This window comes from Sphaeramia orbicularis, chromosome 19 (assembly GCF_902148855.1).
Source record: "Sphaeramia orbicularis chromosome 19, fSphaOr1.1, whole genome shotgun sequence".
Taxonomy (NCBI): Eukaryota; Metazoa; Chordata; class Actinopteri; order Kurtiformes; family Apogonidae; genus Sphaeramia; species Sphaeramia orbicularis.
Genome location: NC_043975.1, coordinates 50,151,766 through 50,174,883, shown reverse-complemented (window position 1 = coordinate 50,174,883; position 23,118 = coordinate 50,151,766). Strand labels below are relative to the sequence as shown.

Genomic DNA, 23,118 nt, shown 5'->3' with positions numbered 1-23,118 from the left:
GGCCGCATGTTTGACACCCCTGTTTTAAAGCATGGGTGTCAAACTCATTTTAGTTCAGGGGCCAAATTCAGCCCAATATGATCTCCAGTGGGCCGGATCAGAAAAATTATAACGTAAGAGTATACTAATAATGACAATTCCAAACTTTCCTCTATGTTTTAAAGTGAAAAAAGTACAATTACATGATGAAAACTATCTTTAAAAAAAAAAAATGTTAATAACGTATCATCAGTATCCTGCCTCATTATTTCATTTACAACGTACAGATCACAGTGGATCAACAAATGCACAAAACATTTAATAACACAATATTGTTGAAATTGAACTTATTTCTCTTAAGAAAGTTCAGGTTGTTCATACTTATTCAGGTTATTCACATTTTTTGTAAAAGGATAGTTTGTAAATATAGCCTTTTCATGTACTTTTACTTTATTACAATAAAAAATTAGAAAATTTTGTAGTTGTCATTATTTATAGGTCATTATGACAGTATTTTACTCGTCTGACCCACGTGAGATCGAGTTGGGCTGAATGTGGCACCAGATCAAAGATGATTGTTAATATTTTCAGTGTAATTTTTGCATTTCAAAAATTCCTCCCACGGGCCGAATTGAACCAGTTAGCGGGCCGGCTTTGGCCCACCAGCTGTATGTTTGACACCTGTGTTTTAGAGTAATTGTAATACCCACCTAAGAAGGTTCCAGTAAATCCAAGAGCCAGGAAGCTGGTGACCACGAGCAGAGTTCCCAACATCAGCAGAACGACGCCACAGTAGAAGAACTCCGTCCGATCCATCACCTCCCACTTCACCTGTGCTCTCATCGCCAGCGTCATACTGAGAACAAATAAACAAACAAAACAAAACTAAGAAAAAACCTTTTATTTAACACAATATTACTTTACTTTTTTTTTTGCAGATGGTTAATGCGTATGAAAATGGTCTTGGATTTATACTAAGTGGCATTAAAAACCCAACAAGTACCAATGTACAAAATTTAATAATTAGAAATAAATACAACAAAAACAACAAAATGCAGCGAAGAAAGAATTAGTTCTGGATTTCATGTGAGTAGTATTATAAGTCCTAATCAGTGTGTTCATGTGGGGTGACCATTCATCCCACACATTACCCACTCGCACAAAAAGAACCGTCAGTCATAAAATGTTTGTGCAATGTCCTGTTATCCCACTGCCCATAAAAAGCTTTGCCTCAAAACTGAAGATTTGACCAAAGTCAGAATGCCAAGACTGGATCAAGCCATGGGAATGTTCATCGCCCAAATGAATGCTGTAAGAGTTGCTGCACACTTTGGGGTGCACCGTGCAAATATTCTACAGCTGCAGACGGTGGCGAATTCCACAGAGACAGATTGACCTCAATGCCATGAAGGATACAGGCACTATTGGCCGCAAATTGAGCTCTTGACATCTGCAGTATGTCACTAACCTTGTCCATAGCGTATTATGGTATTTAATAATAATAATAATAATAATAATACATCGGTTTTATATGGCGCTTTTCTAAGTACTAAAAGACGCTTTATAGTTTTTTATTCGGTTTGATTGTTTGTTAACACTCTGGCAGCAAAACTATTGGTTGAATTCACACCAAATTGGGTTTATAGATCGTCAGTGACCCAGAATAGATCTGATTACATTTTGGGAAAAGTAGGTCAAAGTTCACATTTTTTATTAATTTTTAAAATCTTTTTTTTTTTTTTCCCATTTACTTATAATGGACAAAATTTCACGTCTGTAGCAGCAAAACTATTGGTTGAATTCATGCCAATTTGGGTTTATAGATCGTCAGTGACCCAGAATAGATCTGACTACATTTTGGGAAAAGTAGGTCAAAGTTCAAATTTTTTATGATTTTTTTTTTTGTTTGTTCTGTAAATTGGCTTACAATTTGATTTGATTTGATCTATCTCTCCTTTATGTGAAGCACTTTGTAACACGTTGTTTTAAAAAGTGCTATATAAATAAAGCTTTACTTATTTTTTTAAATCTTTTTTTTTCCATTTACATATAATGGGTGAAATTTCACGTCTATAAAAACATCAATTTTATTTCAATTTACTTCAAACTTGGCACATATATATAGAGAGAACTGATATACTGACATCAGCACACATACAGACATGATGACATCAGCTGGATTGATGCCAAAATAAGCTACAGTACGTGCGAAGGGCGGGGTTTGTTGTGCCTGGCACCACCTGTTTGCAATTGATTTTATGTTGTTCCCAGTACAATTGAACAAAATGTCACATTGTTGCATTTCTAATGCCTCTTAGTATAGATTCTAAAACGTGTGTATGTACAAAACAGTTCCTCCATATTTCATCTCATATTTAATCCTATAACACATATACAGTGATAGCTATGATCACTTTGACAACAATGAGGTTGAAGATATAAATTCATATATATTCATACGGTTATAAAAGTCATTTTGAGCCTGCAAAATCAAAGGGACCCAGATTAACTCTTGAACTGACACACCCTGCACATACGCATTTGAGAAGGCTGTAACTGTTTGTGAAAATGGAAAAATTCCAGTGGTTTCTGAACCTGAGACGTTGCGCTTTGTAAGCTTTGTTGGTTCATTATGGTAATTTTAGTCACTCTTGAACTAGAAGTTGGAGTAGAAGCCATTTTAGCAGAATTAGAACGTACAGTTAATTGTAAATGACTGCTACATTTGGAAATTTCTAAGTGCTCTAGAAAAATGGGCAAAAGGACTCACTCACGACTAGGGATGTAACAATATGAAAATGTCATACCACGGTTATCATTATTATTGTAGCATTGTTGAAATGGGCTCAAAATGTTCAAAAAGTACTGATACACACACTGAAATAAAATAACCAAGTTGTATTTTGAAAAAAACTAATAAAGTTAGAACTGAACAGGGGAAAAAGGCCTTCAGGTATGCGGTCCCATTCACCTGGAATGAACCACAAAAAGACCTGAAACTGAAGGATCTGGTTTGGTTGGACACTTTTAAGAGGATGTTGTATGACTTAGAGAGGGAGACATCTGTCTGCAGATGTTTTACCTGATGCACTTTTGTCTACATTTCATGAGCACTTTTTGCAAAGTTAACTTTGGAAGGTTTGACTTGTCTGTGCTTTTTGTGCATTAATTTTATGTATGAAAGTCTGAGTCTGGAACTATTTAATGTACTGCTGCCTGTCTTGGCCAGGACACTCTTGAAAAAGAGATTTCTAATTTCAATGAGGTTTTCCTGGTTAAATAAAGGTTAAATAAATAAATAAATAAATAAATAAAAATAAAGTAACATGCACAATGTACTTTCTGTTGCAGACACATTCAAGTAATAACATGTAAACAACAAACATACAAATGTGCATTAAAGTTGGCACCTTATAGACACAAGAGATATCTGCACCAGGGTGGAACTGAGAGGATCTGATCAGTATCAGTGCCATTATCAGTTCTGATTATCAATCCAATTCCTTATCAATTCTCCTATTGATTCCTGAGGTGTTTTTGAGTGTGAAAAAAAGGAGTTGGACAGGTCAGAGTGGAGTTTGTTTGAACATTTTCAGATCAAATCATTCCCAGTGTCACACATATACAATATTGTACACACATATACACTATTGTACACACATGTACACTATTGTACACACATATACACTATTGTACACACATGTACACTATTTTACACACATGTACACTATTGTACACACATATACACTATTGTACACACATGTACACTATTGTACACACATGTACACTATTGTACACACATGTACACTATTTTACACACATGTACACTATTGTACACACATATACACTATTGTACACACATGTACACTATTGTACACACATGTACACTATTGTACACACATATACACTATTGTACACACATGTACACTATTGTACACACATATACACTATTGTACACACAAACAGAAAGTGAAACAGTCAGATTTAACTGAACTGTTTAATGAACAAATGTAAATATTCTGAAAAACTGAGGATTTAAAACATGTTAGGCTGATCTGATCCAGACTGGTCAGTGGTTCAGTCCTGGTGAGAGACAGACCAACCACAACAGTGGTGGACTTTCAGAGGCTCTGTAGTTACCGTGGAAACACTGTCATCTTCTACAACATTTCTTCACCAGTAAAACCCATGGAGCTGGATCAATGATATTGGACGGACACACTGTTTTTTTTAATTATATTTATTAAATAGTAAATAAAATGAAACCCCCCCAAAAATAAATAAATAACATAAAAAAACAAGCAAAAAGATGACTGAGATGAAGTAAAAAAATAACATAAGCAAGAAATTGAATAAAAAAAGTCAAAGTAATGAATAAAATGAAAAAAGTGAATAAAAATGAACAGAAATAATAAGCAGCAAGAACAAACTAAGCTGAAAACTGAATGAAATTTAACAAAAAAATAATAAACTCATGGAGTTGGATTAATGACAGAGGACGGACACACTGGATTTATGTTCAGTTAAGGAGAGATTTGACTAAAAAAGTCACTCTTTCTTCACTTTTTTCTGTTTTTGTTAATAACTCTCAACTTTACTTTGAGCTTTTGGGAACATCTACATGATCAGTACTTGAGAACTGACACAAAAATGCCACTGGGTCTTTATGAGTTAAACCCGAAAAGAAATGAGGTGATAAACAGTACAATATGTGGCTTTAGAAATAATTCTCAGTCCCTCGGATGGACAATATATTGAATTAAATAGTGATGTTTTATTTTACTGAAGAATTGTCTTCATTATTGATCATGATTCGAATTTTTTTTATCATTGTTATTATTTAATACATTTGTATTTTCCTCATCCACATGAAGTCAAGATTATTTGTTCGGCCATATTTCACAGCATTACACCACTGCGACCAAGCAGTTTGTCATAAATGTGACTTGTAGCACCATCACACTTTTCTTTTGTTTGAATGTGAGGCAAAAATCTAGCATGTTCCTTTAGAATATTAATTAAATAAGTCATACTTAATAAATAGATAATAAAAACAATTTTCTCATTGACAGGACAAAATGAATAGCATCTTCAAACAATGAGTATTCCATGAACAGAATGTTAAAACAGTCATGTTCAAACACTGGGATGTTGAATTTCTATATCGGCTAAAATTTCCTTAGGGGGTCAAATGAGTGGCCATTTTGTCAAAAAAAAATGAATAAATAAATAAAGTTGTCATAAAGTCATAGAAGTGTGTGTAAATAATGCTAATCCATTTGTGCACAGACTACTGATATTCTCTGACAGTGGAAGCTCTATTTTCATAAATATTGGATTTGGAATAGCACGTGTATGTGAAAACTTTTGCTGGTGGACGGACGTGACATTACCCATGATGCTCTGGTCAGTCCCAGTACTTTATTAGGAATAAACTTCTAGACTTCCTATTGCTAATTGTGCTCTTCTTCATAAATGTTGGTATTGTGGATCTAAAACAATCCCAGCTGACACAAAAACACTAAATGTGTCAGTGGACGGATGTGACATGGTTGTTGTGGATCCCATCATACTGATGCTCTGCAGCCATGTCAGCGTTTACACTAATGATCCCTGTGCAAAAACTAGGAGCACTATTATTTATTGGATAGTTTAGCATCAGACTAAAGAGGAAAGAACAATCTAGAATTGTTCTTTCTGTATAAAGAACAATCTAGAATTGTTCTTTGTGTCTAAAAATGCTTCTTATTGTAAAAGTGTTGATGTAAACAGTGCTGTGTGCCATTCTTCATGTATGTATTGGTGGAACAGAAGCAGGATGGATCAGCACCATACTCCAGATTGAACCTGTACAAATAAAACATGTGATATGGAGGAGAGAATCTGGGAAGAAAAACTGGGGAATCCAAAAGAAGAGAAGATTTGTTTTTCAGAGAAATTCAGTTCAAATAGAACTTGGCCATTTGTGACATGAAAATATAGCATTAATTGTGCTGAAATGGTTCATTTTTGAGCTGAAAACATAGTTCATATGAGCATCAACATGTTGAACAGAACTGAAATCCTGTCCATTTGAACAACTGTCATTTACCAACACAAAGTTCCTTTGGATTCACTGAGACTGATTTAATATGAACACAGACACAAAGAAGAGCTGTGAGCACATGTGAGCTGATGTAAAATAACCAGTGTTCTGTCGACTGTTTATAAATGACTCAATGCAGCCGGTGGTCACGGAGCATCCACAGTATGTGGGAATTTTCTGACCCTGTAGAAGACCACAAATGACCCAGTTTGACCCTGTTCCCTTTAAGTGTGAACTCATAAACTGCCATGACACTGAAGTAAAGGAATAAACAGAAAGGCCTCAAATCTGTGGAGGGACTCCAGGATTTCATTTTTATGTCTGTTATCAACAGCCTCCCAGCAGCTGATCCAGCTGTGTGTGTGTGTGTGTGTGTGTGTGTGTGTAAGGACAGAAAACAACAGAGTCCTTTATATTTAAAGGCTTTTAAGTTTCACTGACGTCAGAGGCTTTATCGTTTTGTCTCACTGTGTTATGCTTATTGTATAACACTGACCGACTTGAGTGTTTTTTCAGTTTATGTCATACAGGACTGTGAAGACGACTTAGTCTGCCTTTAGTGTTATTGTTTTTGATGACTTTTTATTGTCATATTCAGAAGCAACAAGAAAATACAAGAAATGTGTGTATGTGCATGTAACACAAACTAAAATAAAACTGAACTGAACTAAGGCTATGTTCAGACTGCAGGCAAATGGGGCCCAGATCTACTTTTTTGTCCATATGTGACCTGTATCCGATCTGATACAAACAGTTTCAACAGCACAAGTCCAATTTTTTACAAATCTGACCCAGGCCACTTTCATATGTGGTCCTAAATCTGATATGTATTTAGGGATGGGAATCGACTGGGAACCGGTTCTTTTTGAGAACCGGTAGCTCAATTCCTTGGAATCGTTTGCCTGCCTGCTTAACGATTCTGCCTTAGTTGCGCATGTGCAGTGACATCACACGTACGCTGCGTTGTTTTGGTCAGAACGTAGACAACATGGTGTTGAGGCAGAAACGGTCCAAACAGACCACACCAGGTCTAAACAGACCAGACCAGGTCCAAACAGACCACACCAGGTCTAAACAGACCAGACCAGGTCCAAACAGACCACACCAGGTCTAAACAGACCAGACCAGGTCCAAACAGACCACACCAGGTCTAAACAGACCAGACCAGGTCTAAACAGACCACACCAGGTCCAAACAGACCAGACCAGGTCTAAACAGACCACACCAGGTCCAAACAGACCAGACCAGGTCTAAACAGACCACACCAGGTCTAAACAGACCACACCAGGTCTAAACAGACCACACCAGGTCCACTGGAACTCTGTCAAAGCTTCCATTTCTTCTAAACGGTGGAATCCCTCCAATCTGCTCAAACATTCATTTACATGTGATTCATTTACAGGAATGTCACATATTTGATTCTCTACTTAGCAACGCTTGTGAATGTAGCGGCAGAGTGAACACCAGGCCCAGTTCTGGTTCCAGTGCAGGCAACAAACGTCGAACCCAAATACAAGTTTCTGAAGGTAGAGGAAAGGAAATGAGGTGCACGACAGGAGATGAGCAGAGTCGAACCGGTTCCACGTAGTAGAAATGTAGCAATAGAGGAATTAGTAAAGAGTCTGTGGTTTCACTTTCACTGCACCCCCCCGCCCCCCGAACTGGGCCATGTGTCATCTGTTCTTATTATTTGTTCATACTGTATATGTTCTATTTTCTGTGCAGATGGAAATATAAAAGACAGTTAATGCAAACACACCTGTTTGTACTCTTTTATTCCCTCACCCAATGAGAATCAATAAGAGAACTGATAAGGAATCGGATCGATAAGCAATATCGATAATGTTATCGGAATCATTAAATTCTTAACGATTCCCATCCCTTTACGTATCTAATGTTTTTTGCAATGCAATTTCAGTCTGAACGGTCAGGCCATATTTATCTGATCTTTATGTCAATGAAATGTGACAAACGTCAATATTCTGCATCTCAGGAGGAGGAGCGTTGGAAAAACTGTATGTACGTCTGTAAAACACAGTGTGTGCCTGCATGGTCATATATTACATCAGGACCTCTCTTGTGCATGTGGGTCACTTCAGGGTCGCATTTAGTAGTTCAGACTCAAAACTGACAGAAGTCGCATTTAATGTGTAATATGAACGAACACTTTTACATATGGAGAAGATGAGATGTACGTTAGCAGGATCAACTGCAAAATCCTATAAAGCACGGCAGCCTTTTGTACAATCCACAGAAACTTATAGAATGAGTAACATATCATGACTTTAACACCAACTCACCACTCATCACCTGGATAACTGTAGGTATGGTACATATTTTATTTCTGTCTTTTTTTTATATATATATATGTATAATTGTTATCTATTCAGTTTTATTTTATGTATTTATTTTTGCTTTTACTATGTTTTCACATCTAGACTTTGTATGAATGTTATATGCCTCCTGTTCATAATCCTGATATCTTCTAGTAAATATGTTTACATGTTTATGTTTATATTTAAGTTGGGGGTGGGGCCTTGTGTTCGAAAACACAGTAGAAATGTACAGATTGTATGATGCATCCATGTTATGCAGTTGAAAATCAACTAATAAAATTATTTAAAAAAAAAAAAAAAAAAAAAAAAAAAAAAAAATATATATATATATATATATATATATATATATATATATATATATATATATATATATATATATATATGAACGAGCACACAAAAAAATTGGGATTTCACCAAAAAATCCAAATTGTGCATTAACCCTCTGGTATCCCGTCCACCAAGGCCCTTACTAAGCATCAAGTGTGCCTTTTTGGCACACTTGTGGAATAATGTCAAAAAAAATTTCATACAGTTTCATTCTTTTACACTTTTTTCTATTTCATCAACTTGAGCCATAAATAAAAATACCAAATACTCAACAATTGTCACATTTTTTAACCCTTTAAATGCCGTGCTTGTAATGGAAACAAACCCTTTTTTTTTTTGGATGCAAAAAACATAAAAATTTATTTTTTTTCAATACACTCCATAAAAAGTGGATCACATATTATTAGATTTTTTCATCCTGGCATATGTCAATGATTAACTCCAACACTGGTTAATTTGCATTATTATTTTTGGCGCTAGGTCAAATGTTCAAAAATACTAGCATCTGTCACCAAGTGTGCGTAAAATACACAGCTGTAAATCAAACTATTAAATGTTATATTTTGGTTTATTTTTCTGCTCTAATTTGATTTTATTTTTGTAAATCCAGGTCAGTCCTAATCATACAGATCAAATGTTAGAAATAGTGCGTTTTATGCACACTTGGCCGACAGATGCTAGTCTGGTCATTTTCTTTTGTTTACAATGTGCACATTTGAGTTGGTGGACAGAATTTTAAAGATCATGCAAAAATGAACCACTTTTGAATTCTAACCTTATTTAAATTGTGAAAAATAATATGAAGTTTTTTAAAACGAAGTGCAGTGTGTGCCTAAAAGGCACACCTCGATACCAGAGGGTTAAGACCTGCTGTCTGAACGTAGCCGTCTTTGCACTGAAAGACTTCCTTGCTTTAAATTTCAATGGAACACACACACACACACACACACACCCAGGTGCCAGCAGATGTCTGTGCATACGTGTGTGAGTGCATAAGAGCACCTGTGGGTGGCCAGTGAATACAATGTACTTCCTGTGATGGAAAATGGCTCCACAGTCAAAACTAGGTTTGGGGTTCAAAAGAGAAAAGTGGGTTAGAAGGTCTGTGCTGCCAGTGTTTGAAGCCTTTGTTAAAGGACGCACAAGTAATGTGTGATGGTGTTGTGCGACGTCACAAAGGGCCACTGCTGGGATGTCTGTTAGGTAACGGTGGACTTGTGAGACACACTGCTGGGATTTGGATTGGAAAACAGATGGGAAAGGGGGTTAGGTGGGGGAGGTGAAAGACGGGGTTAGGAGGTGCAGGAACCGGACCACTGGAGGTCTGTCCGTTTCATATGGCATCTTATATTTTAAAAGACAAGCGGACTCTGTTTGTGTGTGTGTGTGTGTGTGTGTGTGTGTGTCTGGGGCATCACACAAAATCTGGACAGAGCTGACTGCTGCAGTTCAGCATACTTCTGTATTTTTGGTCGAGGAAGAGACTCGTGAAAACGGCAAGTTGATAGGACCAGGATTTTGGGAGATACTAGTAATTTTGGAATGCAATACCCTTACAATCATGTTGCTATGTCCAGAATCACATTGTCTACACTTAGAACAATGGGGTAACGTTATGAAGGTGTCACATTAGGGTGGTCCAACAGTTATGGTAAAAAATACAGTTTCAGATAACCTCAGTTAGAGCCCTGCATTAGGTTTTGGCATTCAAAAGATGATTTAGGAAAAAATTTGGAAGAAAAAGGAGATGTTTTAGAGGTTGCACAAGTTGCTGGAAGTTTCCTGGAAACTGACTAATTGTTCATTTTCAGCACAGACGAGCTGAGCTGTAAGAGAAGAGCAGAACTATCAGAACCAAGGTCTGAGGGATTCAGCTGGAAATATATGGATGAAGTAACTCCGCCCACATCTGTGGTACTGGAGTAAATATATGGATGAAGTAACTCCGCCCACATCTGTGGTACTGGAGTAAATATATGGATGAGTAACTCCGCCCACATCTGTGGTACTGGAGTAAATATATGGATGAAGTAACTCCGCCCACATCTGTGGTACTGGAGTAAATATATGGATGAAGTAACTCCGCCCACATCTGTGGTACTGGAGTGTAGAACTGGTTGTGGTCCATTCTGTGACTCCAGTGTGACACCAGAGCAGAAGCAGCTGATGGTGGACACCATGATGTTAAATGCAGGTTCTTTGGTTCCTCTAAAGCGTTGGGATGTCCTTCATCCATCAGATTGTGAAGGGAAGCAGATCAGGGCTTTTGTCCCCACCAGCACCATGCGTCTGTTTGAACCTTTGGATCTGCCACAAACATTCTGAACAGTTCCTCCAGTAGACTGGGCTGATGATGCAGACTTTCAGAAGGAGGAGAAAACTGGGCATTCCACTAAAGTTATCAGTGATGTCACTGACAGAGGGGCGGAGCTTATTCCAGACTTCAACTGTAGCCGAACAACAAATGCAGATCACAAACAGTACTGGCAACAAGTTGTCAAAGAACACAGGAACATTTTTGGTCATTTCAATAAACCAACAGTGGTTGTTGGACTTTCTAAAGAACATTTTTATGTGAGTGTCAGTTTGATTTGGAGAATAAAATGACAAATTATTCTAATCTGCTTTATTCATCTGGATAGTTCTGTTAGAGTATACAGAGACATCTGCACCTGTCTGGGACACCTCTAAATATTAATTAATTTGCATAAAATTTGGACTGAAGTAATTTGGCCAGATATGGAACCAAATGCAGGGTTCGAATCCAGAGAATCTGAAAAAAATTTTTTGGTCCACCCTAATCCATTAGTCTTTCTGTGATTACTCGCCTGAATCACTTCCTTCACAGTGAACAACTTTGAAGTGTACTCCATCACAAGCAGTCCTTTTGTTTACATACCAAACCCATATGTCACTCGGGCCTTTTCAAAAATTTTGTTTGCGAAGTGCATTGTGGGAATGGGAATGCCACGCAGCCACAATATGGCCGCAGCAGCAACAAACACAGAAACGGCTTCATTCCTTCTTGCTGCTGCAGCTGTGTGGAATTCAGACAGTTTGTGATGAAGTACACTTCGAAGTTGTTCATCGTGAGGGAAGTGGTTCAGGTGCGTAATCACAGAAAGATTGGATTTGGGATACTTAGGCTACCACTTGAGTTTTATAGATTTGATGAAAAATTGGTGACGAACATCTTACACTGCTTTAACCCTCCAGTATCTGGGTGTGCCTCTTAGGCACACTTTGCACTTTGTTTTAAAAAAACTTCATATTATTTTTCACAATTTAAATAAGGTTAGAATTCAAAAGTGGTTCATTTTTGCATGATCTTTAAAATTCTGTCCACCAACTCAAATGTGCACATTGTAAACAAAAGAAAATGAGCAGACTAGCCTCTGTCAGCCAAGTGTGCATAAAACGCACTATTTCTAACATTTGATCTGTATGATTAGGACTGACCTGGATTTACAAAAATAAAGTCAAATTAGAGCAGAAAAATAAATGAATATATAATATTTAATAGTTTGATTTATAGGTGTGCATTTTACGCACACTTGGTGACAGATGCTAGTATTTTTGAACATTTGACTTAGCGCCAAAAATAATAATTATGTAAATTAACCAATGTTGGAGTTAATCACTGACATATGCCAGGATGAACAAATCAAATAATATGTGATCCACTTTTTATGGAGTATATTGAAATAAATAAATTTTTTTGTGTTTTTTGCATCCAAAAAATGGTTTGTTTCCATTACAAACACGGCATTTAAAGGGTTAAAAAATGTGACAATTATTGAGTATTTGGTATTTTTATTTACGGCTCAAGTTGATGAAATAGAAAAAAAGTGTAAAAGAATTAAAAACAAACTGTATGAATTTTTTTTTTTGACATTATTCCACAAGTGTGTGAAAAAGGCACACTTGGTGCTTAGTAAGGGCCTTGGTGGACGGGATACCAGAGGGTTAAACAGTGACATATTTAATAGGAAATGACAGATCATTGAAGTCCCTGGACATACTAAGGGTAAACTGTTGGCAGCTGACAACACTAACTGTACATGTATATTTTCTAGTCATTTGTGAGCTATTATTGCAATTATAGTGTGTGAAATGAAAACAGCTGCACCTTATATTACGAACATAAGACAGTGTCTTGTGTAAAATGGATGTAATTAGAGGTAGACAAGCACTTTGGTGATAGTTTTATCCTCCTAACTTCTGCTAACAGTGGTGAACAGTGACAAGGTTCATGGTTATTTCTTCCAACTGAATACGGACACACACACTGGATGAATAAATCCTTTTTTTTTTTTTTTAAAGGGGGGCGATTGCTTCATGGGTGTATTTATTGATTCTGCTTGACCTTGGTTGGTATCTTAAATGTTAATAAATAGTCAGGAATTTTACACTTTACACTAATTTTAGATTAGTATTTATCATTTGCCAATCATAAATGTTAATACACTGTAAAAAAAAAAAAAAGTAAAAAAATTGGTAATATTCCAGCAGCAGGGGGGCTGAAAAAATACTGTAGTACAGTAATTTTCCATAATTAAAATACTTTTTTTTGCCCTAACTTTACATGAGATTTTGCTTTTTTTTTTTTTTTTTACTTTTTAATGTTTCATAAAGAATATTTGCATGTATTACAACAATCCAATTCCCTATAAATATATATATAAATAATTTTCAATCAGACTCAGTTGTCCAATCCACTGATAAAAACTGTATTTGGACAGTTTATCAGTGCTTATACATGTTATACATTCACAAAAATACATTTATTCAACATTTTTGTTGTGAAACCTCCTGTAATTATGCAAGATATTTGTCAATGAACAAACAAGTCTGGTTCAACTGACAGAACTAATACTTCTGTTACCGTTAATTGTCAGTAATTTTATCTCATTTTATAATTTTTTTTTTTTTTTTTACAGTATTAAACTTTAAATTAACAGTTTAATCTCATAAATAGAAAAGAAATATTTGTGAAATTACGATACATTTGCAAATGTATTTTAACTGTATTTTTCTGTGAAAAAAGGAAAAATTTCTTTTAAAAAAATTTAAATTTTTTGGTTATTCACAGTTAAAATTTTTTCATGTTATTTTACATTTGACATGTAAAATCGCAGTCTGTTTTTGTCATTTCATTGATATTTTCCTGTATGTTAAAAATACAGGAAAAATCTGTAAAATAAACAGTGAAAATTCTGTTAAATTACAGATTTTTTTTTACAGTATACTGACATACTGACTCATAAATAGAAGATATAGAAAACTAAGCATCAACCAGTAACAGACATTTAATAGTATAAACCAAGGCTAAATAGTGAATCTGAACTGATTCATGAAAAGAGTTCTTTAAAAAGGAGCTGACAAATGACTGACATGAGTAGACTTATGCAGTCTGATTGTACCGTGGTGCAAAACAGATTTGTTGTTTACCTTACCTGAATTCAGACATGCATATAGACATACATACATGTCCAAAAAAGATCAGACACAAATCTTTACTTTTCCATTCATTTTGGTGAAATTAAATGCCGTTTCCATTTTTAGAATTATAATATTTGAAGACTTGATGGAATAGTTCTTCACACGCCACAACCCTTCTAAGCTAATTCTGTTCTTTTTTTAGCTTCCATGATTTCCTGAACAAAAACACAAAGGGAATTAATGTACAATAATAGTAAATCCCTGTTCTCTATCTCATTATATATCCTGTTAATAACAGAAGCAGCAATTAGTGTGTTAATTAAAAAAATAAGTCAACATATCAAAGCCCCTGGAGCTTCATGAATGGTTTCTTATTGGAAACCATCAGTGAAGAGCAGCGCTGCTGTGTGCTAAACAGATAAAAAAAAAAATCCAATCAGCTTGTTTTGCATATCTAATAAAGTCTGTACATTTGATTGTGTGCTATAAAAAGCTGTGGCTGTCACACATTTAATGAGCACGTCAGCAAATCAGTTCATTAGAAAGATAATTTTAGCAGCAGCAAAGCAGCTGATGGTCAAAAGAAACTGACACAAGAACACGTCTGTTTGTATACAATGACAAAGCAGGACTGACACAGGACTAGTACCTGGCTCTGATGGGATTTAACCCTTTCATGCACAGTGGTCACTCCAGTGGTCACTCCAGTGGTCACTCCAGTGGACAGTTCTGCTCCAGCTGTTCTCTTGTATATTCATGTTTTTTGTTGTTTTAGTTCCATATCAGCCAACACAGTGGACGCTTATGCATCATCACAAACACTGACATTCATCCCATTACTGTAACTTTGCTGTTCTTGATAAACCTGATCTGCACTAACATGTTTGAGTGTAAATCAATTTGTCGTTGTTATTAGACTGTAATTAACAGTTTTGTTAAATAAAACTTTTTTTTTTTTTTTTTTGCAAATTATCTCCATGATGTGAGTAGTAACTAGTATTACAGTAGGTTAAAATGTGAGGAAACATCAGATTAGCAGCATTAAAAATGTTTTTATTTCATAGTTTTCAAACAGTTTATCACTTTCTAATGATGGGTTTTAAATAAATGTTTCTTTACTTCAAAAATTAAACACATGGTGCCCAGCTGAGTGGACATTTTTGTAACTCCATGAGAAATAGGTTAAAAAAAATCAGTTTCATTGGTTTTTTTTTCATACCTAAAGAAAAATAAAATCACTCAAGAAAAAATATTGACTAAGGTTCTCATAATTCATGCATGAAAGGGTTAAACACAAACCCATTCACACAGCAGAAGAAAAGGCTGTCAACACTGAACCCTTCTGGACGTAGGATTTATTTTAAATATCTGTAAACATTCAACTGTTTCCTCAATAGGAAAAATTTCCAAGAGTGCTGATAGAATAGACCTTGTCGTTTCTACAGACATCTGAGCAGGCTCAGTTCACCCCCAGCCGCCTGTGGAATGGGGGGGTAAAACACAGAGCGGTGAGTGAGACCGACTCAGGGGTTAAAGGTTAAACTTCTGCATAAGACTTTGGATTACAAATGCCATCCATCTAATTATCTTTCAAGATTTCTGTCCTGAAATAAACATTGGTAAGATGTGCATGATGTGGATAGAAATGTAAATGCAGATGTTGTCCTTCAGCCGAAAGATGATAAAGAATCAAATACTTATACAAATACTTTTTGTAAACTTCATCACTGAGATTATCATCAATTATTGTGTATATTAATGTTTCCTGTGTACGAGCTGTGCAATATTAATATTACCTCTGCACAACAATGTTTATAGGGATGGGAATCGAGAACCGGTTCTTTTTGAGAACCGGTTCCCAGTAGCTCGATTCCTTGGAATCGTTTGCCTGTCTGCTTAACGATTCTGCTTATCGATTCCACCTTCGTTGTGCATCCGAGATGACGTCACACATACGCTGCATTGTTTTGGTCAGAGCGAAGACAACATGGCGCTGATGCAGAAACGGTCTAAACAGACCACACCAGGTCTAAACAGACCACACCAGGTCTAAACAGACCACACCAGGTCCAAACAGACCACACCAGGTCCAAACAGACCACACCAGGTCTAAACAGACCACACCAGGTCTAAACAGACCACACCAGGTCTAAACAGACCACACCAGGTCCAAACAGACCACACCAGGTCCAAACAGACCACACCAGGTCTACACAGACCACACCAGGTCTAAACAGACCACACCAGGTCCAAACAGACCACACCAGGTCTAAACAGACCACACCAGGTCCAAACAGACCACACCAGGTCTAAACAGACCACACCAGGTCCACTGGAACACTGTCAAGCTTCCATTTCTTCTAAAGGGTGGAATCCCTCCAATGTCCTCAAACATTTGTCCACAGCATGTGATTCATTTACAGGAATGTCTCATATTTGATTCTCTACTCAGCAGCGCTTGTGAATGTAGCGGCAGAGTGAACGCTGGGCCAGCTCCAGTTCCGGTGTGGGCAACAAACGTTGTAACTCCTCAAATACAAGTTTCCGAAGGTAAGAAGGGAAAGGAAATGAGGTGCACAACAACGGGAGCTGAGCCGAGTCGAACTGGTTCCACGTAGTAGAAATGCAGCAATAGAGGAATTAGTAAAGAGTCTGTAGTTTGACTTTCACTGTACGCCCCCCACCCACCCCTTTTAACTTGGTAAAAAAACCAAAAACAAAACAAAACTGTGTGTTCCCTACAGGACACTGTACTGTTCGCTGGTGTTAGGGATGCACTGACACCGCTTTTTTGCAGACCGAGTATGAGTACTTACATTTGAGTACTTGCCGATACAGAGTACTGATACGAGTACTTAATAATCCCATTCCAGTTGTTAGTTCCTTTTGTAAATGTGCTTTATTGTCGTTGTCATTAGTCTGACTGGAACAAAGTGCTGCTACTGACATTTAATGTGTTGGAATGAGCGTTGTCAGTTAATCCACCAGGGGGCGCCGCTCTGAATTAACCATACTGGACAAATACCACGAAGAAGAGGAAAGTTTAATGAGAAGAAGAAGAAAGTCAGTAATACCAAACCTGTAGACGACAGAGGGAACACTACTGTGATACTAATGCTGCAGCGTTTTCTCTGGTAAGGTTTAAAAGTTTAGCTTCAGCAGGAAGAGAAAAGACAAATGAGTGAGAAGTTTGGTTTTCACTTCCGCTGGCGGCGGTCCGCACCGCTCCGTACTCCTGCTGGTATTCTCCGTCTGGGTACTCATCCTCCATCAGCTGGAAAACAGATGGAATGTACGCAGAGGACGGACAGAAGGCTGCGTCTGTATCTGTGTGTGTCTGAACGGTACTGTCAGTCAGCCTTACTGTGATCAGCCTCATTTCTTTGGTTCAGTCTCCACACTCTTCACACTCACACACATTATTCCTCCTCCTCGTACCTGCTGCACTGAACTGGGAATGGCACACAGCTGTAAGTGGTATCGGAGCATTTGTATCGGATAGCTTTTATGAGTACGAGTACGAGTACACACACTAAGTATTGGAGCCGATGCCGATACTGGTATCAGTGCATCCCTAATTGGTGTTAACCTTTTCTCAATAATGGTGATTGAATTTGTACTAGTTTAGTAAGTATTCCTCCACACCTCCATGCAGTACGTCATATAGGGGAGAACTACAGTTATCCAGCAGATAGAAGGGAGACGGGTTCATGCTATAAAGTCTTGACTGTAAATGTCCCCATTATGTGAGTAAAGGATTCTGTTCTGTCTAATGGAACATGTTCTGCAGGTACAGTGTATTTATCCATACAAAGACATGCTTTGTTTTTAACTGTATTCTACATTTACGTCAGCACATATAAGAGCTTGGTGTTGCGTCAGATGCCTGGAGCGTTTCTGGACAGCACCACTGAGTACTGTCTTTACTCTGAAAAAGATGGCTGCATATTAGAGAGTTGGAAATGCAGGATGGATCCTGTCTGTGTTTGCTAATAGCCACGTATTGAAGGGGTCAAAATTACCAAACATTATGGGATTTTTGGAATTATTGACCGTACGTCAAGGGTGTCAAACATGCATCCCGGGGGCCAGATGCATCACGCCAAAGGTTCCAATCCGACCCCTGGGATGAGTCCAGGCTGTGGAACTCATTTTAGTTGTGGTTCCACATCCAGACCAATCTGATCTACAGTCAAATAATAACAGCAGAAGAACCCACAAAAAAGAACGACTGCAGATTTTCTACTGGGTCTGATGTGAAAAATATATTACACTATGCCTATAAATAATAACAACTTCAAAAAATAACAAAAAATAACATTAAATTATGAAAATATTTACATTTACAAACTATCCTGTAACAATAAAATGTGAATAACCTGAACAAATATGAATAACCTGAAAAACCACAAAAACTTAAGTCAAGGTCATCATTGAGACTGATGGACGAACAACAGTGTCTTTGTAGATCTGATCCATAATGCACATGTAGAAATGCTAAGTGGAGGCAGAATATTGTTAAAATTGCACTTATTTTTCTTAGGAAATTTCAGTTTTTTCAGGTTATTCATATCTTTTTAGTTTGGATAGTTTATAAAAGTAAATATTTTCATAATTTAATGGGGGTTTTTTGCACTAAAATAAATACAAAAATTGTCAGTTGTCATTATTTCTAGGTTATTCTGTTATTATTTGACTGGTCCGACCCACTGCAGAGCAAATCAGGCTGAATGTGGAACCTGAAAGAGCAGGAGTTTGAGAGCCCTGCTGTACATCGTACAGAGGGTGAAATTATTGTACAAATACGATAGTTATCCTACGTCTGACAATGCTGTCCCTAACTGACAACAGTTGGGCAGAACAAATTGAAATATGAAGTCATGTGACTTCAGTGTATGCGATTTAACCTAAGACAACCTCAGGTAGAGAGTCCTCAACAGAGTAACTACACAGACAGGACAGAAGACCTGGTCCTCATGTATAAAGCGTGCGTACGCACAAAAACCTGGCGTACGCCCTTTTCCATGCTCACATTCAGATGTATAAAGAGTGAAATGACCGTGGAAATGTGCGGTCCTTCACGCCAAGTCCACAGCTGGAGTACGCACGTTTCTAGTGCTTTGGAACCATTGGAGACACTTAGAGGTGACACTGAGAAACTGTTAATAATGTGAAAAAGGTCATTCCTCCGATTGATGCGCACATCGGAGATACACAGAAGAACAATGAACACACAGACACGTCATCCTACTGTCAGAGCAGCACATCCACCACCAGAACCAGAACCAACCCTGGACCCATCAATGCCAATCCTGCCAGGGACGACATTCAGCAACAACCATATAAAGAGACAAGGACACAAAATTCATTGGTTGATGAATATAGTGTTCATGTCTGTGAGAACATTTATTAGTCAGTCCAGTCGCTCATTGACTCCGCCGATTGTCCTCATGATGTCCTCTTGTGACTCGGGTCAGTACAGACCCATGTCGGTCGGACGGGCATCAGCAGTGGGCTGTGGCGGACCGGAGGACCGGCTAACGCTGGAGAGTCAACAGAAGCCTCTGTGACAGGAGGATGGTACTGGGTCTGACCGTCTACTGTGTCATTGTTGGAAAATAATAATTTGAGTGATTAAACAGGAGTCAAAGTCTTTGATTTCCTCTTTGATTTCCTGACATGATCACACATGAACCTTTATCTTGTTTGTCTGTGATCAGACTGTGTATGACCCGTAGAATAAACTAATGTGTGAGATACACAAATACTAAATATATATTTATCTTGGGGGTGATCCGCATCAGCCCTGTGAGAAAAGTGTCAGAATATCGGCGACTCTTTCCTCAAACGGTCTCAGTTCGTCTCTTTTCTTCTTCCGCCTGTTTTGGTCTCCGCTTCGCGTCCACCTTGACGTCATCATCTGATCCTGCAGACAGGGGAATCCCAGAGGGAATCCCACCTGCAGACCCCGTTTATACTAATTTGCATATTTAAATGTGGGCGTGGAGAGGGAGGAGTCAGGTAGTCCAACATATGCGCTCAATTCCTCGCTGATTGGGATGAATAAAGGAAGTGTACGTGGATTTGGGCGTATGCACAGTTTTATACATCTGGATTTTTTTGTGCGTTGGGACTTTTCTGGATTTGGGCGTACGGCAGGTTTCAGTATGAAATCCACGCAAGTCTTTATACATGAGGCCCCAGGTCCTTACAGACGCAGAGGCCAGTTGTATGAAGTTACAGTGGTTTTCAACATCCTCCTGAGCTCATGTTTCTGTATTCAACAGGGTAACATGATGATTTCTCATTCAGTACAACTGTCCCACTGAGGTCACACAGTGTCAACAACAGCTTCCATCCTTGGCTTTTACACACTAACATTTCCCTGGAAATTTCACAATATTATTTAGTGTTGATGGTAAAGGACTGAAAATCTTTGCAAAATGGAATTTGGTAAATATGCTTTTTGAAATGACCACAGGGTTCTCACTAGGTTTTTTCACAGCGTAGGGGCACCATGTACGCGGGGTGCGCGTACATTCCATACCTTCTGTGGCTGCCTGTTTGTTTTTCATGCAGACCTAAATGCTGCTGGAATACCGGTAGACAGTTGTGTCTTCATGATTAGACTGAAGTTCTAGATTTGGTTATTTCTGGTTATATTATCGATTAATTCATTAATCATTAGTTGGTTGCCCTTATCGAGCAATTAACAATTAACTGATAAGTGGTGATTTTCCTGAGAACCTGAATTTCTTTTACAATATGGTCCATAAGAATAAAAGCTAAATATTGTTTATACACTTCATGATAAAACCATGTCATATTCCTTAATGACTGATTTATTTGAACCACTGGACACAGTCAGTGTTTCCTGTGGAATTTATTTGTTGATGTGGGGGGGGGGGGGTGGTACTCGCACGCACACAGTACGGCCGGGGGATGTGTGCGTGTTGGTTGGTTTGTCCCACTTCTAATGCTATGGGGGTACGGGGCAGGGGCAGTCCCCCCCCCTCGCTCATTTATCTTTTCCTCCTGAAGCTTCGCAAATTCATTCCATACCTGTGGTCCGCATCAGGATCCTGGAGGATGTTTGAACTTCTGTCTCACTGACTGTAGACTAGACCAACCTCCAGGAAAACATTCCCATACTGACCCCACATTTGTGCCTGTATTTATTCGGGGGTGCACCGCTGCCACAGACGGTCGGTCTGTGTTTGGTCCTCCATGTCCACACAGACATTCTAACTCATCTACGCCATGATCCGGTTCAATGACCACCTATCCCAGCTGCAGCGTCGCAGTGTGGACAAACCAGCAGCCTTCACACAGGTGTGGACGGGTGGACAAGGGTAATTAACCGACAATTAATAATTTAATGGAGCAAATTCTTATCGACAATACAATTAATCGTTAGTTGATCAATTGTATACATCCCTAATAGACAGATAGATAGATAGATATAAATAAATAGGTTTTATATATATATATATATATATATATATATATATATATATATATATATATATATATATATATATATATTTTTTTTTTTTTTTTTTTTTTTTTTTTTTTTTTTTTTTTCAACATTTTACATGTTCAAGTGTGTGTGTGTGTGTGTGTGTGTGTGTGTGTGTGTGTGTGTGTGTGTGTGTGTGTGTGTGTGTGTGTGTGTGTGGGGGTAAATCCACCACTGACTTGCAACAAAGCATACTGACAGACCACCTTATATGAAGTCTGAGCTAAAACTATTGGGTTATTTTTAGTTTCTACTTTCTTTCATTACACCCTGTTTATTAAAACTCTGCTCAAAAGTGCAAAACCAAACCAAAAAATAGCTGCTAAGACTGTTTATCACAGCAAAGCAGACTGCTCTAAATGCACGTTGCCTAGCGACAGGCATCACCAACACGCTTTGAGAACGGAAGAAGAACTATCTTACAGCAGCGGAGTGTGTGCAGTTTTGAGGTATCTTTGTCACCATTTCCATCCACAGTGGGAGGTACGGGGGCACGTTGTTCTATCTGCGGTGGCAGGCGTGGGGTAGGACTGGCACAAAGAGGGGCGTGGGCATACATGAGGAAGAGAGAAGGAAGAACACAGCAGCCGTGAGAAAGGACAACGAGACGGAACAGAGAAGGAAAGAACACAGAGGACAACAGGACACGGAGACGCCGGAGGGAGGAAGAACAAGTGTCCCAGGGGTTCTGATGAGTGGCCGGCTGCACATGAAATGAACCAAAGCACACCAGCAGTCTGTGCAGGCCTAATGGAGAGCATCATTTACCCCAACAGGACACATATGGTCATTCAGTTGTGTAACGTCTTCACTCAGTACCCAAGCTAACTGTAATTCAACCCTGTTTTTAAAGAACTGGGCTGATAATGGAATACTACTTGTCTGTCAGTTGTTTAACATAGAAGGTCAGTTATTTACTTATAGTGAATTTTTGTTAGAAAATAAAATTCCTGTACTCCCATGAGAATATGTCATTGTGTTTGATGCTATCCCTTCAGGTTTAAAAACTTTGCTATCTTCTACTATTAGACCTTCAACAAACATCACTCCTCAAATTGCGCAATTTAGATCCATTCTTGAGTAAAATAAATAAATAAATAAATGCATTAGAGAAGTGATTCAAAGGGATACAGTTTGTAAGCCAGCTTCCATCTTTTTTTGGAGTAATTTCTATTCTGATGTGGAATGGGAAAAAGTCTGATTATTACCAAGGAAGTTTTTTATTTCAAATAAGGTGACAGAGGTGTCTTTAAAACTGTTCCACAGGTGTTCTCCAGTTAATTCAGCTTTAGTTCAGGATCAGATAGATGTCGACCCTCTTTGCTCATTTTGTCATAATTCAGATGAAACATTAACTCATTTGTTTTGGGAATGTGCCTTTTGTCAAATTTTTTGGCGTAATCTAAAGTTAAGTTGTCCAAAATTTACCC

The 23,118-nt window shown here is 37.9% G+C and overlaps 1 protein-coding gene across 1 annotated transcript in view; it reads right to left on the bottom strand.

Moving 5' to 3' along the window:
* pemt (phosphatidylethanolamine N-methyltransferase) overlaps positions 1-23,118 on the bottom strand; it is a 174,520-nt gene that overhangs the window by 80,691 nt on the left and 70,711 nt on the right. The window contains exon 4 of the mRNA XM_030122565.1: positions 690-835. Within this exon, the coding sequence (XP_029978425.1) occupies positions 690-835 (146 nt within the window). The remainder of the gene's footprint in view (positions 1-689; positions 836-23,118) is intronic.